This window comes from Falco punctatus, assembly GCF_963210335.1.
Source record: "Falco punctatus genome assembly, chromosome: Z".
NCBI classification, from domain to species: domain Eukaryota; kingdom Metazoa; phylum Chordata; class Aves; order Falconiformes; family Falconidae; genus Falco; species Falco punctatus.
Genome location: NC_137586.1, coordinates 23,819,111 through 23,833,393, shown reverse-complemented (window position 1 = coordinate 23,833,393; position 14,283 = coordinate 23,819,111). Strand labels below are relative to the sequence as shown.

The window sequence follows — 14,283 nt, the reverse complement described above, 5'->3', positions numbered from 1 at the left end:
AGTGCTGTGGGTACTAATTTCTTTAGAGAAAAGTTTTTCACTGCTGGAATTTCATCTATATTTCCACATGTTATGCAGATATCATTGTGATTTACCTGCAAATAAACAATCTTCTGAAACACATCTTCTCTCATGCTCATCTCCACATCAAAATTAGAAAGCTTTTTGTCAGCTTCTGTACTTGCTAAGCGTACCTCTTTGTCAGGTGAGACATGCTGGGGAAAATCCAACATGCTTCTTTCCACTGTTTAAATAAAAGGCAATGAACACTTAACACAGAGGCTAGAAATGCTTTAAGGATAAGGAACTTGCCCCGCTTCCGATATTTACAGAAGACATAAGGAACAAGCACCCAAAACAACCTGACACTTCAGATCAGGCTTGAAAAAAAGTGACTACGAAAAATGTAAAAATGAATACATGAAACAACAAAACTGCACATCATTATAACAAATAAACATTCTACAGCAACTATCTATTACCCAAGCCCAACTATCTCATCAACTTCTACAAAATTGACTGAAAGATGTATAAATATGATACATGATTTTTGAAAGATGAACTACTAGTAAGTGCAGACCGACGTTGTTTCATAGCTGGCACAGGTGCTTCCATGTTAGCATTTAAAGTGAAAAGCTCCAAATCTTTCAAACAGGCCCATCTGTCCTAAAACTATTTTTTACATTATTATGAGAACAGTGTCAAATATCCATCTTCTCTTCTGTGTTTAGGAAACAACAAGGCAAACACAGAAGATGCTGTTTATGTATTCTGAACTTCTAGAGATCAGAAGCTGAGTAATAGTACTTTTTTAGATTACATTTTTGAGATTAAATAAGTCCTTGCTTATTAAAGGAATATTGCATCTTCTAATGACATTGAATAAAAATCCTTAAATAGAAAAGAACTGTTATGACCAGCTGAATTAATTTAATTCAAAACCAATTACAATTTAACCAACCTCCACCTCCCAAAAGCACACTTTAGAGTAACAACCTTTTAGGATGATTTAAAGCTTTATAATTTTATGTAATCTGTAGCTGTTTTATCAAACCCTGAGATGCTCTCAGCTTGAAAAACCTTTGGAATGCAAATATGGGCATATAGTTCTTCTTGAAGTCCACAGGAAACTCCCCCCTCCCCACCACTCCCTGTCCTCATACCAAGATATTTCAAAATGATGAAGTGAGTTTTGGCAGCTTCCAAGTGAAATATAAGGCCTGTTGTCATCTGTGTCTTTTCAGATAATAAGTTCCAATTACAGGGGTAGGTCTTTCATGTACTTGAGAAAGGGACACAGAGGCCTTAAAAATCCAAGGTTCTAATGGAAGTCTTGCTGTGGTAATACATCCTTATCATATGCCATGGGCTGTTTCACAGGTAATTCATGCTAATTTCACATACAGCTTTGAAGATTAGCATTAAAATGCTTAAATATGACCCACTACTGCAATAGCATGTAGAGAAAAAAGTATATCTTGGAAGATGCAAATCTCGGTGGTTGTGCTGGGAAGCTGATGGCCACTGTTTTTTGAATGACATATAGATTTTCCTTCTAATTTAATTTAAAGCAGAGAGTTTTATACCTTGGTGAAAAGACTTAAAATAATTACACCAAATACACTGATACAATTAAAACTGAATCTGACAGGAAGCTGTATGGATTAAGACTACTCAGCCTTTCTGCCAGCATCAATTCCAGTCAACTCAATGGATGTGCCTAAACTGTAATTCTAAGTAATGTGAAAACCAGACTAATATTACAGTACAATCATTTGAGCTACAGGCTACTCTTTTTCACAAGGCAAAGATTTTGCTCCAGGCCAAGGTGGCTGTTTTCAGCACTTCTGTTGCTATCAAAGATTTTTTCAGAGGATTTAAGGGAACTTGACATTTTGTTACACTGACTACTTTTTGAGAGTCATGAAGCCACCATTTGATAGGTTTTTCGAAACAAAGCCACCCAAAACACATTTTTATTTTTCCTTTCTCCTCTGACTGATAATTATTAACAAATTAACTGAATGACCTGTGTTTGACCATTAAGCCCCATCCATTTATTGGCATGTCTGGATAATTCATTCAGAACAATCTAGATGTGACTGCATGACCAACACCTCTCCCTGGGTTCTTCAAGGCCTTGCAGGCCATAATGTAAAAGCGATGAAGTAAAGCAGTCTTCTTTCAAAAATTTCCCCATTCTCAACCATCACATCTTCTACACTAGGAGCTTACCAACCTTTCCATCATTCCATTTAACTAGCTTGTCTCAGATTCTGTAGTGTCTGAAAAAAGCACTGATTATCAGGTTTGAGTATACTAGGCTTACGACAAGCACCCCCTAGCAGCTGTACAGAGCTGGAGAAGAAAATAAACTGTGGGGCTACACATGCAAAAAGAAAACAGGTGACCAATGCACTTTTCAGCATGCATCAAGGAGCATAGTTTTTTGCTAATCCTTATTTTTGTCTCTAGAATAAAGCAGCAGAAATTTGTAGCTGATCATGTTAGATTCTGCTGGGAGGTTCTGAAAGATTATTGTGAGTAGAGGACCCTTGAGAGGCCGCTACACATTCTAAACAAGAACAACATGAATCAGAATTGTAAGCAACAACTATCTTTCCTCATTGTTTCTTTATGCACAGATGGAATACCCTATGGAAAGAATCACAGAAAACATACACTAACCTGCATATTCCATTTCTATATCTGCCAAGGCCCGTACAGTATTTTCTTGTGTTACTTCTCCAATATCAAGCATCCCAACACTGTCATATACATGCTTTGTCCTCCTGATTAGTTCTTCTGTTCTTGTTCTAATTTGCTCTGGTGACAAGTCCCATCTCAAAAGGTTTTGGCCTGATGCTATGTACGAAGAAGCCTTCAGCTGGCTAGTAATTTCTGCTCCTAATGTCATTCTCAGCATAAGCCGTGGCCCAATGGACCTGAAAGTATAAAAAATATCCTTATATAGCAAGATTCGAGTTCAAGAGGTAGTTTACAGTAAACATTAAAAAAAAGGCAACCGACCTTAAAGAACATTTTTAGAAGCAAGAACAGTCCTTTTTAGAGCCATAGCTTGTCCAACAGGACCATACACAGCCATTACCCTTATCAGTTCAGTCTAATTTTAAATAAATCAGAGGTCTGTTTTCTGCATTTTCCATCTAAAGGATGACTAAGTGCAGACAGGGATAGAAACTTTGGTATTGACAAAACCAGAGAAATTAAGTTACTATTCAATCTTCTAAGAGAAACAGAATTACAGTTACTGAAACTACAGAAAGAGACAGCATTTGCATTTTTTAAATAAGGAATAAACCCCATATAGTGATTTGTAGATTATGAAGACCAAGAACTGTAAAGATGCATAAAACAAGACACAGAAAAAGTCATTTGGTCACATTCACTATAACAAAGAGTTTTATACCTACAGGATGCCTGCCACAATATGCCATGAGAGGAAAACTTCTAGTTGTTGTTCACTTAAAAATTTATTCCTTTAATTGTTCTGGATTTTAAATAGACAGTTTTACTCTATCATCAGAAAAGGTACATAAGTTTACTGTAATTTATGTACTATTAATTCTGATTGTATGTCAACTATATTTCAGCTTTAGCTAACAGAAAAATTTACATATCCAACTGATCTTAGCGTGCTGTACAATCAATGGCTGCCTTTTCACTAATCTTTTTGACAATACTAAAAAAAAAAAGTGACTTGGAGCAATTACTCCAAATACAAGTTAAGAACATACTGGCTTCAGAAATACAGGCTTCTACCCTTCCACCCCAACAAAAAACTCTCAGCCTGCTTGTATGAAGGAGAAGGACACAGATACAGGCAACTGACTATAAAGTGGGGTTTACAGAAATCCACACAGTCAACAAGATACTCACCTGGTGACTATATTAATAGTTCATTTCTATATGAAATAGTTGCTGAGGAAGATCATATTCTGATAGTAATTAAAAGACAGTTCACATTCAAGGAGTAAAACTTGCTGCAATGTTTAGTATTATAGAAGGATCATAGCAGCATCATAGGAGGATCTCTGGCTGGCAGAGACTATCAGCCTCCCCATTTCAGTTGCATAATTTTAAAAAACCATAATAATCACATGTTGCTATGGTAATAATGAAAACTTAAAACTTTCAACCATATCTAAAGAAATACAAGAACACACACAGAGAGCCTGCTAGTAAAAGGAAAGTTTACCTAACACTATTTTACATGAAATACCTTTTTCTCTTAATGCTAGCCACTGTACCTCTATTAATTTTATTGCAAAACCAGTCTGGTATGTGCCTAAGTGCTCAGATAGGTTTTGGCATACAATTCAGAGAGCATGCATAGAAGGACAGGCAATTTTAGCCTGAAGGAAACACAAAGCAGAAGAGTGAAATGCAAACAATCTGAAAAGAGCCACATGCAGGGCTTCTGTTTGAAGGTAAGACTTTTTGTTTAAAAGTCTCACTCATCTGTAAGAGGAACTACCTAGAAATAGCCTAGCCAAAATTATTTTTATGCAAGACAACATTTCTATCTATGCGTTGAGATTTTTTTTCCTTGTTACCACAGTTTTTTCAAAGCATCCCATACCAGTGTGTAGGCAAGATGTTCACTTTTCCCTTCTACTGGCATAAAGGAACATCAATGCCTAGTATATTGATGATTTAACTCTGAAAACGAAGCCTGAATAAAGAATATTCCTTCCACCCCTGTTGTATCTCTCCAATACCAACTCAGTTCCGACATTAATGCCTTAGGTAGCTTCTCCACTGGACTACTGAAACTCTGAATCTCAGAAGTTTATCACAAATGAAGTGGCTTTCATGAAAGCAAATAGCTAAGTATTAGCGTTCTCAGAATGCATTAGTTTCGCATCCCCCAAAACCACTGAATTCTACCCTGAATCTACAAATCCACTAAAGAATAGTACTTCATTAATTTATGAACAGCTTCCCACTGGACTGCCATATGTCTAGTTTTTTCACACACTGCTAGTGCAACTCTGGAGAACCTCACAGGAGCTGAAGGGGAACGTCCTCAAAAGTAGGTTCAAGGCTCTGAACTCTACCCTGCCCCCTGAGATCATCAGGAAGGATATGAAATGCACCAAAATAAGGTAAAAATAAAATAGAATCAAAAAAGCACAACAGCCTGATCATAAAAGCTGACAGCTATGCTAAAGTGCAGGATATGAAGCAGGTATTCTTTCTTAAATGGAACCTACAGCCTTCTGTCATTCATTCACCTTCACCTAGACACGTAGAAAACACAGCCCTGTCACTGACCAACTACATATTATCAGAAACAAACACTCAGTCAAACAGATTATATTAATTTCAACCTTCCAACAAGTTTAATTAATAAAGTTGGACCAACTTCATGAACTTGAATGCACAGCATTACTTTTAAATACCAAAAAAAGATGCCATCTGATCTTAGTTGGCTACTTGTGTGGAGGAATAGAAATTTGACAGCTGCATAAGTGACTGTCATAAATACTAGCAAGTGGTTGTCTTATCTGTTAAGACAGGAAAGCACAGAAATGCCTAGTTTTGAAGCGTTCATACCTTGTCTCCCCCTGCTGACACAAGGAAGCAGTCATTTATGTAGATTAACAAAGGCAATACAAACAGAAAGACCTGGAAGTCTTTCTAATTGACCACATGAAGGTGGGCCTTCAAAAACTGTAATGCAAGATTTCACGTAAAACCAATTACTACATACAAATCTTCAAATAACCATTTAAAGACATGTGTTATCTTGCTACCAGTCACTCAGATTGTACTTAGGGCCAAGGTAACTAACATCAGATTAACAAATAACAACATGCAAGTAAAACTATATGCATAGGTGAAATCTTGGGCATTTCTTTCATGGCTTAGTATTTCATACTTCGTCTACATAAAACTATAAATAAATCCTCCAAACTCCATGTATCTGCCGCAATAAAACTTGTAATTAACTAACTTGATCTTGCTTGTTCAAGAAAGAAACAAAAATAAGGCCAAAATGAAAGATTAAATAGATTATAACGAAACAAGAAAGAAAAGTACAGCTAAAACAGGATGTTTCAAAAATGCCCTGCAACTACACTTTGCATGTTATTAGAGAGAAAATATTACAGTAAATTGTATCACTGAGTGAAACTTTAACTTCCCAGATATAAACTGGAAAATAAATTCTATTAATAACGTTAGGAACCAGATGCAGCAGCAAATGGCTTTCTTCAAACAGCAACTGAACCAACAAGATGCAATTATTATTTTAGGCTTGCTTTTGGTAAATGGTAGCAACATTATAGAAGAGCCAACCATTGCTTGGACTGAGCAATCAGAGGCTGATTCAGTTTAAATTAGACAGAAGGCTAAACAAATGTAGGCCTTTAAATAGTGTTACATGTATACTGCAGTTACCCTATGGGGCCACAGGTAGGCTGTTGCTAATGCCTGAACTGACTAGTTCAAGCCATTTCAGGTATTACACTCAGTTTTGTGCAGTACAGAACAGTAGATGTGTCTAAACAAGCCTGGCTTAAGGATAAGGTTCATGTCTAGCAGGAGTATTGCCTTAAGATATTCTTCTTCCCATTCCTCCTTCTGCTGCTCATTTCTACCCCTGTACACCATTCTGTCAATGACAGCAACATAACTGTTGGTAGGGACATACTTCAAAAAGAGTCAGTATACAGGTGAATAAAGTGGACCAAAAAATATGCAGGGGGTGGACAGCTTTTTTTCAGCTTATCAGTTCCATCATCTATATTATGAGTGACTTCAAAACAGTTGTGCTGGCCTAAATGAAGGATCAAAAGTGTCAATAGCCACCTCTTTTTTTAATTATATATATATATAAAATATATATATAAAATTAAGCCTGCACTACTGCTAGAAACATACATGAAACACATTAGCAAAAGAAGTTTCAAGATGATTGCTGTCATTAAGCATACCATTTAAATGTTCCAAAGTGGAAAGGGTTCTTGATGCTGAGGCAATACTGACATATAGGAAAAATTAAAATAAATCGGTCAGGAATACATGTAAGCTAGAATTTTAAGAGACATCTGTAACTTTCAGGGCAGTGAGATTCTGAAACAGCTGCCCATTAAGCACCAGGAATTGAAAACACCTCTATTTATAACATGGACCTTGACCAGCTTATAAAATGGATTATATTACTTGGTTACCTAAGGTAGCACAGGACTAGACTTGATCGCTCCAGTTGTCCCTTCTAGTCCCTATGTTCCTGCAAGGTCCTTCAAAATTAAAGCACTTTATTTACATTGCATTTTTACTATGAATATCTAACCGGCCTCTGTTGGCAGCTTGCACTGGCCTTTTTCTTGGATGAGCCCTATGGCATCTAATAATGTCAGTGGAATGACATACAGGACAAACAGAAATATATTATGCATTTGTGCACGCTTCATCCACTTACAGTAAGTTCAGGAGGAAAGGCACACAAGGTTTAATCTGGACTTTCAGCTACAATAAGAAGTATTATAGAAGTAGCTGTTTCCACAAATTATGGATAAAATTATATCACACAGAAATTATTTCCACAAAAATAATCTGCCAATTCCAAAAGGAGTAAGAATGATAATTTCTACCAAAAGCAGTGTAAGGTGAATAACAACTTAAAATCTTAGTAGCTACTTCTAAAAGAGGATTTTTAACTAGAAAACAAAGCTTCTAGTTACAGACTGCCATCATTGCTATTTTTGCTAGAATGCCAGGTCATTTATTTTACCAAGAAATCTACAATTTGATAACTTGCTGCATCTGGAAAATTTAAATTTGATTTGATTTTAGAAAGGAGAAGGACCTTTATAATACTCTATTAAGGCAATACAGGGGCCAATATAACTGCTGCGAAGACAAACAAAGCAATTGAATTTGCAGACTGATTTTTAACTCATGCAGTATTTTAAAAGTATTAAACATTTATGTAAGTCTAGTTTTGTTTATAAACATTTTCTGTGACTGGAACATTCCAAGCAACCCTCTGTTTGCATGTTCCATTAATACTATTAAAATAAAACAAGAAAGCCACAACCTGTGAAGCAGAAGCAGCAAAAAAAGAGTACCAGCTTTAGAAAATACAAACACAAAAACGTGTAAGCTTGTCCACAATATGCTCCTACTACTGATAATCATTTTATAATACAGTCAAGATTTAAGCCTTCTGCCTCATTTAAATCTGATTATATTACAGATTATCTATGATTCCACCCAAGACTCTTTAATGGAACTTCCAGTTTTCAAATTAATCTTCACCTAAACAGTATTAGTTACAATGACAGGTATAATTTTACAGAATGAAGTCTGTAACAAATGTGTTTCTGGGAAACATAAACACAGACCAGTTTATTGTACTTGCTAATAAATCTGCCAGTTCCATGTAGCCATGCAAAAATCAGTGTATCACCTTCATGTAGAATGAAAAACCGTATCTTCTGCTGACAAAAGATGTGGGATCACACCTTCAGGGGTAAAGTGGCAGCCAAGATTTTAAGAACAGAGAAAGAAAGACATAGAGAGGAGGGTCTCAAATTCAGACAACTTTATAATCTTCTCATTTTTTAATACTCTAATAGTAAATAAATACAGTTAAGTTTTTTCTTGCTGCACTACATGTATACTTCAGGGGACATTCCTATGGATATAAATAAGGGCAGATTTGGAAATCACAATGAACAACTTTTTCAGTCCATAATTTACTATATGAAGCTTTGTAAAAGCTACCAAATTAAAATTGAGAACAGTGCGATCATTTTGGTCTCTTTTTTGAAACAGCAGATCTCAGTTAAATAACACTTCCTAATCCTACAGGCTGCAGAAGAAGCAACGCTGCATGCTGGAAGCCAGCATTGAGTAAGTGAAGACCATACTCACTACGTTCCGCAATCGATGCTCACAGGGTCTCAATGTTTTGACTCCTCCTAGCGGCCTTGTTAAAAAAAAACCCACAAACTAAAAAAACTAGACATGTCCCATTAAGGCAATATAAAAACAGACAGTTTGCTTCAGGACAAATTATTTAATAATTGAATAATATGCCATATGTTGGCATTTCCCTGAAGTAAGACTCAAGTGCTACAAAGCATATATAAATGACAGCAGATAGGCATGGTTTAAGCAAAGCTTTGTAACAGTCAAGCCTCATATGGAGTAGAATTTTTCTTTTTCTTTAAATGAAGAAGTTAAAAAGCATCTCAGAAACAAACCACCATGAGTATTCATCAGCATCTAATATAACCTAAGAGACAGTGCAGTCAGTCTATGTTCTCAGGATGGATTTTATGACAGAAATTTAACAGGCTAAAAACTGTATTATTTAGAGATCCTTAATTCTTGGATTTTAAATACCTCTCCATGTTGTTTCAGTTTTGACTTACACCTTCAGACAAGTAATTGTATATTTTATAGTAAAGCAAGGCCAAAAATCAAACAAAGCAGAGGACAGAGTAACACAAGGCCAAAACAAGAAGGGGTGGTGCGGTGTGGGAAAATCCAAGACAGAACAAGCAAAGTACAGTTAAATAGCTCAAAGCTAATCACAGCGCAACATTATTACAATTGAGCCACAGGAATGAGTCTACAGCCCTACAATATAAGTCATCACTTTTTCCTGCTGGACAAACATATTTGAAATCCTTGTTACAGTTCACTTCTCAGTCCTTTCATCTGTTTGGCTCTTGACTGTGTAAGGAACAGTAAATACATGCCTTGAATTCCTGGGCCATTTCCCTTAAAAAGTACTTGGCTCTGTGTCACAACTGTGTTTGGCATGGACAGCTCTCACTACAGCAAAAGGATAGCAAGTTAAGTACTTCCTAATTTAAAGCTCCATAACCACCACTATAGATTGTTTTGGTGTTTTTTTTTCTTAAGCTGCATTTGAAGGAATAGAACTAAACAATTAATTCTGTCACTACACTTTTCAGAAAAAAAAGCATTCTCTGCAAAGTAATTCACTGTACACTCTATATTTGGTATGCTTCTAATAATATACACTTGTAGCTGTTCAGATCAATGTGAAAGAGTCAAAAAACTACAAGTTATACAAACATTTTAAAGTCTTTATTCATACATACATTACCCTCAGTGCTGCTTTTGTGACTTTTCTATCTGGCAAAAGATGTTAACTGGTTTCTCTGACAGAATCAACATCAGAATTAGACAGCAGAATTAACAACAGAATTAACATCAACAGCAAAGTAAGTGAAAAAGGTGCTCTGCAGCAGCTAACAGAAAATCCAGACCTTAAGCAGGAACTCATACATGTGCATAACATGTTACAAATTACATATATTCTCTCCTTTTCCCCTTAGCTCCCTCCAACAGTCTTTAAACAACAGGATTTTGGAAACTGGTCTGATTGACTTTGACATGAGGGGGTGATTTCCACACAGTAGTCTGGAGTGGAACACACAGAAGTGTCAGGATACTGTTTCTGTGGAGTGTCTGATCTCTAAAATTATGGTATGTATTGTTCTAGAAAAAAAACCCAAACAAACAAAAAACCCCAACCAAACCCAAAATTACTAGTACTGCTAAACTAGGCTTCAAACCCATACCGTGAACTGAACCCATTCTGTGTTACAGCAAAAGTCCATCACATCACAACTTGCTTGGATGATCTTAGGAAGAAAGTTGAGAGACTTTTCAACACTCACATGCAAACACTAAGTGTACTACACTTAATTTGATGGAGGAGGTGCTCATTAGGGTTATCTTACTGGTTTTATCTTATTGTTTAATTCTACCATCAGGTGAACCATGGAAACACAGTGGAAAAAAATGTTGCATTTAAGGCCTTACAGCTCTCAGGTGCTGCTGTATAAGCATCTACCATTTATCTATCATGCCTGCAATAAACAGCAGGTAAAGTGCATGTTATTTAGTGCAAACACTACACACTATTACTGTCAGGATAGTTCAGTACTTGAATGCAATCAGTTTACGCATGAAAAACAGCTTGTTGACTCCAACTGAATAAGAAATTGTGCTGCAAGACAGAAAACTGTTGAGGAGGGTTTGTGAACACAAAAGCTTTCTTTGATTTACACTCAGTTCATTAGTTCAGCCTGTACCATGGAAATACCCTTTGATTTCCCATTGATCTTAAGTCTTAAGTCAAGGCACTGAGAAATGTTCTTTGCCATGATTAGTTAGGTGGAAAACTATGCTTTCATGGCAGATGATGACCTAATCTCACTTACTTGCACCATTTTAAATCACTTCTTCTTGGGAACGTGGTGCGTTATAGCATGCTGTGGTCAGTTCAACGCTTGCAAAATGCCAAACGCACTCTGTGCTACAGTGTGCCTGCTCAACACCATGAATTAGGCAAGCAAATGAAACCTGCTTTCTGCTCTGGCTTTTGAGTGAGTATTGACTTAAGAACACTGAGTACTTCCCAGGCTGGTTCCAGGCTATGTGAAAGATTGTTCCAGCATGGTAAGTATGGCCAAGAATTTCACTCCTTCTACAGTAGAAATAAAAAGTGTCTTTGTTAAAGACTGAACTCTTTTAGGAATGGTATGATGAACACATGCACACCCAATCATATTTTGCGCAGAGACAAGTGTCATTCACCCCATCCTCACCTCGCCTTCCCTAATCTAAATACATGTAACATGTACAGTAAAAGAGTCTCCTCTACAGAGGGAAATCCTAGATTCACAAATCTACGGGAATTCTTTGAAGAAGTCACAACAGACATAGATCAGTTAATAAAATAGATTTGATTTTCAAAGGCTGTCGACCAAAAGTTTCTAAAGAAACCATGCTGCTGTGAGATGAGAAGGGCTATCCTCTTATGGGTAAATGGTTAAAAGCTAAGACAGAAACAGAAATGGCTGCTCATTTTCCTGAATGGAACTAGGTTACCAGTGGAGCCCTGCAGGGTTCCATGCTGGGTTCTGTTCTCTCACATATTTATATCTGATCTACAAAAAGGTGAGACAGATGAAGTGACAAAATTTACTGATGATAACACAGTGTACTAAAGGCAGCCACAAAAATATGTGAAAGGATGTCACAACATGGAGTAAAGTTTAAAACCACTAACAAAGTGAATTTCAGTCTTAATTACTGTGAAATGGCACACACTTCTGACTTTACATACACAGCGATGAGCTGTGAGCTGATCCAGACATTCTGGAGATCTAACGGTTTAACAAAAACATCAGCCAAGAAGCAGCTGAAAAGCAGGCAAGGGTAGGATTTAGTAGAGGCAGAACAGAACAAAACACAGATTCATTATACCAGTCTGTAACACCATGAAGCACAAACATACTATGTGCAAATCTGATCCTCCCAACAATTACAAACTCTGCTGTCTTCTGTTCTCCCACCTGCTGAAACCTTTTTCTGTTCAACCAAGGCATGACAAGTTAGTAATGATCAGCTGCAGTAAGCAATGGACTCCATTCAAAGAACAAGTAACTAGGCTGGGATTCTTCAGACTGGACAAAAACCCCAAAATAAAACAAAAACACAGAGGAAGTACTTCAGAGATGTATACAATCATGAAGAGAATGGAAAGAATGAACAGGTACCAATTCCCCCTGCCCCCCCCCCCCCCCTTACCTCTGACGTAACCCAGGAGGAGATCAAACAGTTTTAGGAAGCTGTTTCAATATAAAAAGGTATTAATGGAAAATTTTTTAACATTAACAAAGTACAGTGACCATTTCCTGCTGTACTTACAACAAGTGGTGAAAAAGATATTTAAATCAATATCAAATACTTTATTATTACTTAAGAAGAAGGTACCTTCAGTTTCCAAATGCAACTTGCAAAAAGATAGACCTTTTAATTTTTTCTAAAGAAAAAAAAAAACTTCCATCCTTCTTTTCCTTTCTTTCCTTCTTTTTGTTGGAAAAATCTATAGGACTAACAAGGACAGTAAACACGAAATATGGACAACAGTGAAAATGACTATATAAAAAGGATGCAAATGTATATTAGGAAAAGAAAATAGTTGTGTACCTTACTTGAAAACTGTAAACTGGTCAATCGATTTACAACAGCAGGAGCCCTATAAAAAGAAAAGGTTCTGGATCTTATTTTCTAACTGCTAGTACCCCTCAATCCTAACACGACCTGAACAAAGGCTGTGAAATAGGACAAAACCGGTGTATTTTATGCAGTAAGCACACAACTGTCATTTCTCAAAGGTCCATAAGAGGTAACCATCTTCTTCATTTTATGCTCAAACTCAACTCCATTCTCATTACCACAACGCATTTACATTGTGACCCTCCTACTATTTCCATGTTTCCTATTAAATCTGGTCCCTTGCTTATATTCCTCTGCCCTCTCAATTTCTCCAGTGCTCATTTGTCTAGTCCGTCCAGAACTGCCTACAAGCCGCCTTCTACACGGGTTTTCTGGGTTCGTTCAGAGCTAGTATTCATTACAGAGCTTAATCCTTTATTGTTAAAAGCCTTCGGTAACGCATCTGCAGCCGTCCCACCCCTCATGTAATGCTGAAATAGTGACACCCCTTTCCGTAAAGCTACGTGAGGCACACCGCCCGGCGTCGCCCCCCACGCCGCGCGCTGCAGGGCCCCGCCGCCGCAGCCATTGCTCCCCTGCCCGCTCCTCCAGCGGTACCTCTGAACACCCGGTGCAGGGACCGCAGGGCAGAGCCCTCGCCGGCCCCGCCCCGCCCCCGGCAGCGGTACGTTACGAAGGTTATTTCAGGGAAGGCGGACTGCGGGAAACACGCTGGGAGCTGAGGCCTCACACCCCCCAGACCGTCACGCTTCCCGTCCTATTGTCTGCCTGGCCCCGGCGCACGCCCCGCACACCCGCGGCCCGCACCGCACCGCCCCGCACCGCCGGCCAGCGGGCGCTTCTCTCCTCGAAGCCGCCCGACAGCTCTCCCCGCGGCGCGGCCGCACGGGCCTCAGCCAGGACGTCCGGCCCCAGCCCGGCTCCCCCGAGGGACGAGGTCCCGCCCGTCAGCCGCGGGCGGCTGTAGGAGGCTTCCAGTCGGGCGGCGCTCGCCCCAGAGACCGCCCGCCGCCGGGCCCTGAGGCACCGCCCGCCGCCGGGCCCTGAGGCGCCCCCTCCCGCCCCGCGCCTACCTGCGAGCCGCGCCCGCACACGCTGCCAGCATGGGGAGGGGGCTCGGGGAGGGGGGCCGGGCCAGCACCGCTACCGCTACCGCCGCGGGCCCGCGCACCCGCTTCCGCCGCCACCTCCCCACGCCCTTCCCGCCGCTACCGACCGAGCAGCCCGCGCGCCTCCCCCTTC

The 14,283-nt window shown here is 38.9% G+C and overlaps 1 protein-coding gene across 6 annotated transcripts in view; it reads right to left on the bottom strand.

Moving 5' to 3' along the window:
• Window positions 1–14,278, bottom strand: part of NLN (neurolysin) — a 36,166-nt gene extending 21,888 nt beyond the window's left edge. For 4 of the 6 annotated variants that reach the window (XM_080372831.1, XM_080372832.1, XM_080372834.1 and 1 more), the window contains exons 1-3: window positions 14,115–14,278; window positions 2,689–2,945; window positions 96–244 (exon numbers count right to left, since the gene is read on the bottom strand). In XM_080372831.1, coding sequence (XP_080228957.1) covers window positions 96–244; window positions 2,689–2,945; window positions 14,115–14,146 — 438 coding nt within the window. In that variant the 5' untranslated portion in view covers window positions 14,147–14,278. Of the gene's footprint in view, window positions 1–95; window positions 245–2,688; window positions 2,946–13,011; window positions 13,061–14,114 lie in introns of those variants that run through there. The other 2 variants (XM_080372835.1, XM_080372836.1) reach the window with 2 other exon arrangements.
• Between the last annotated feature and the right edge of the window lie 5 nt (window positions 14,279–14,283).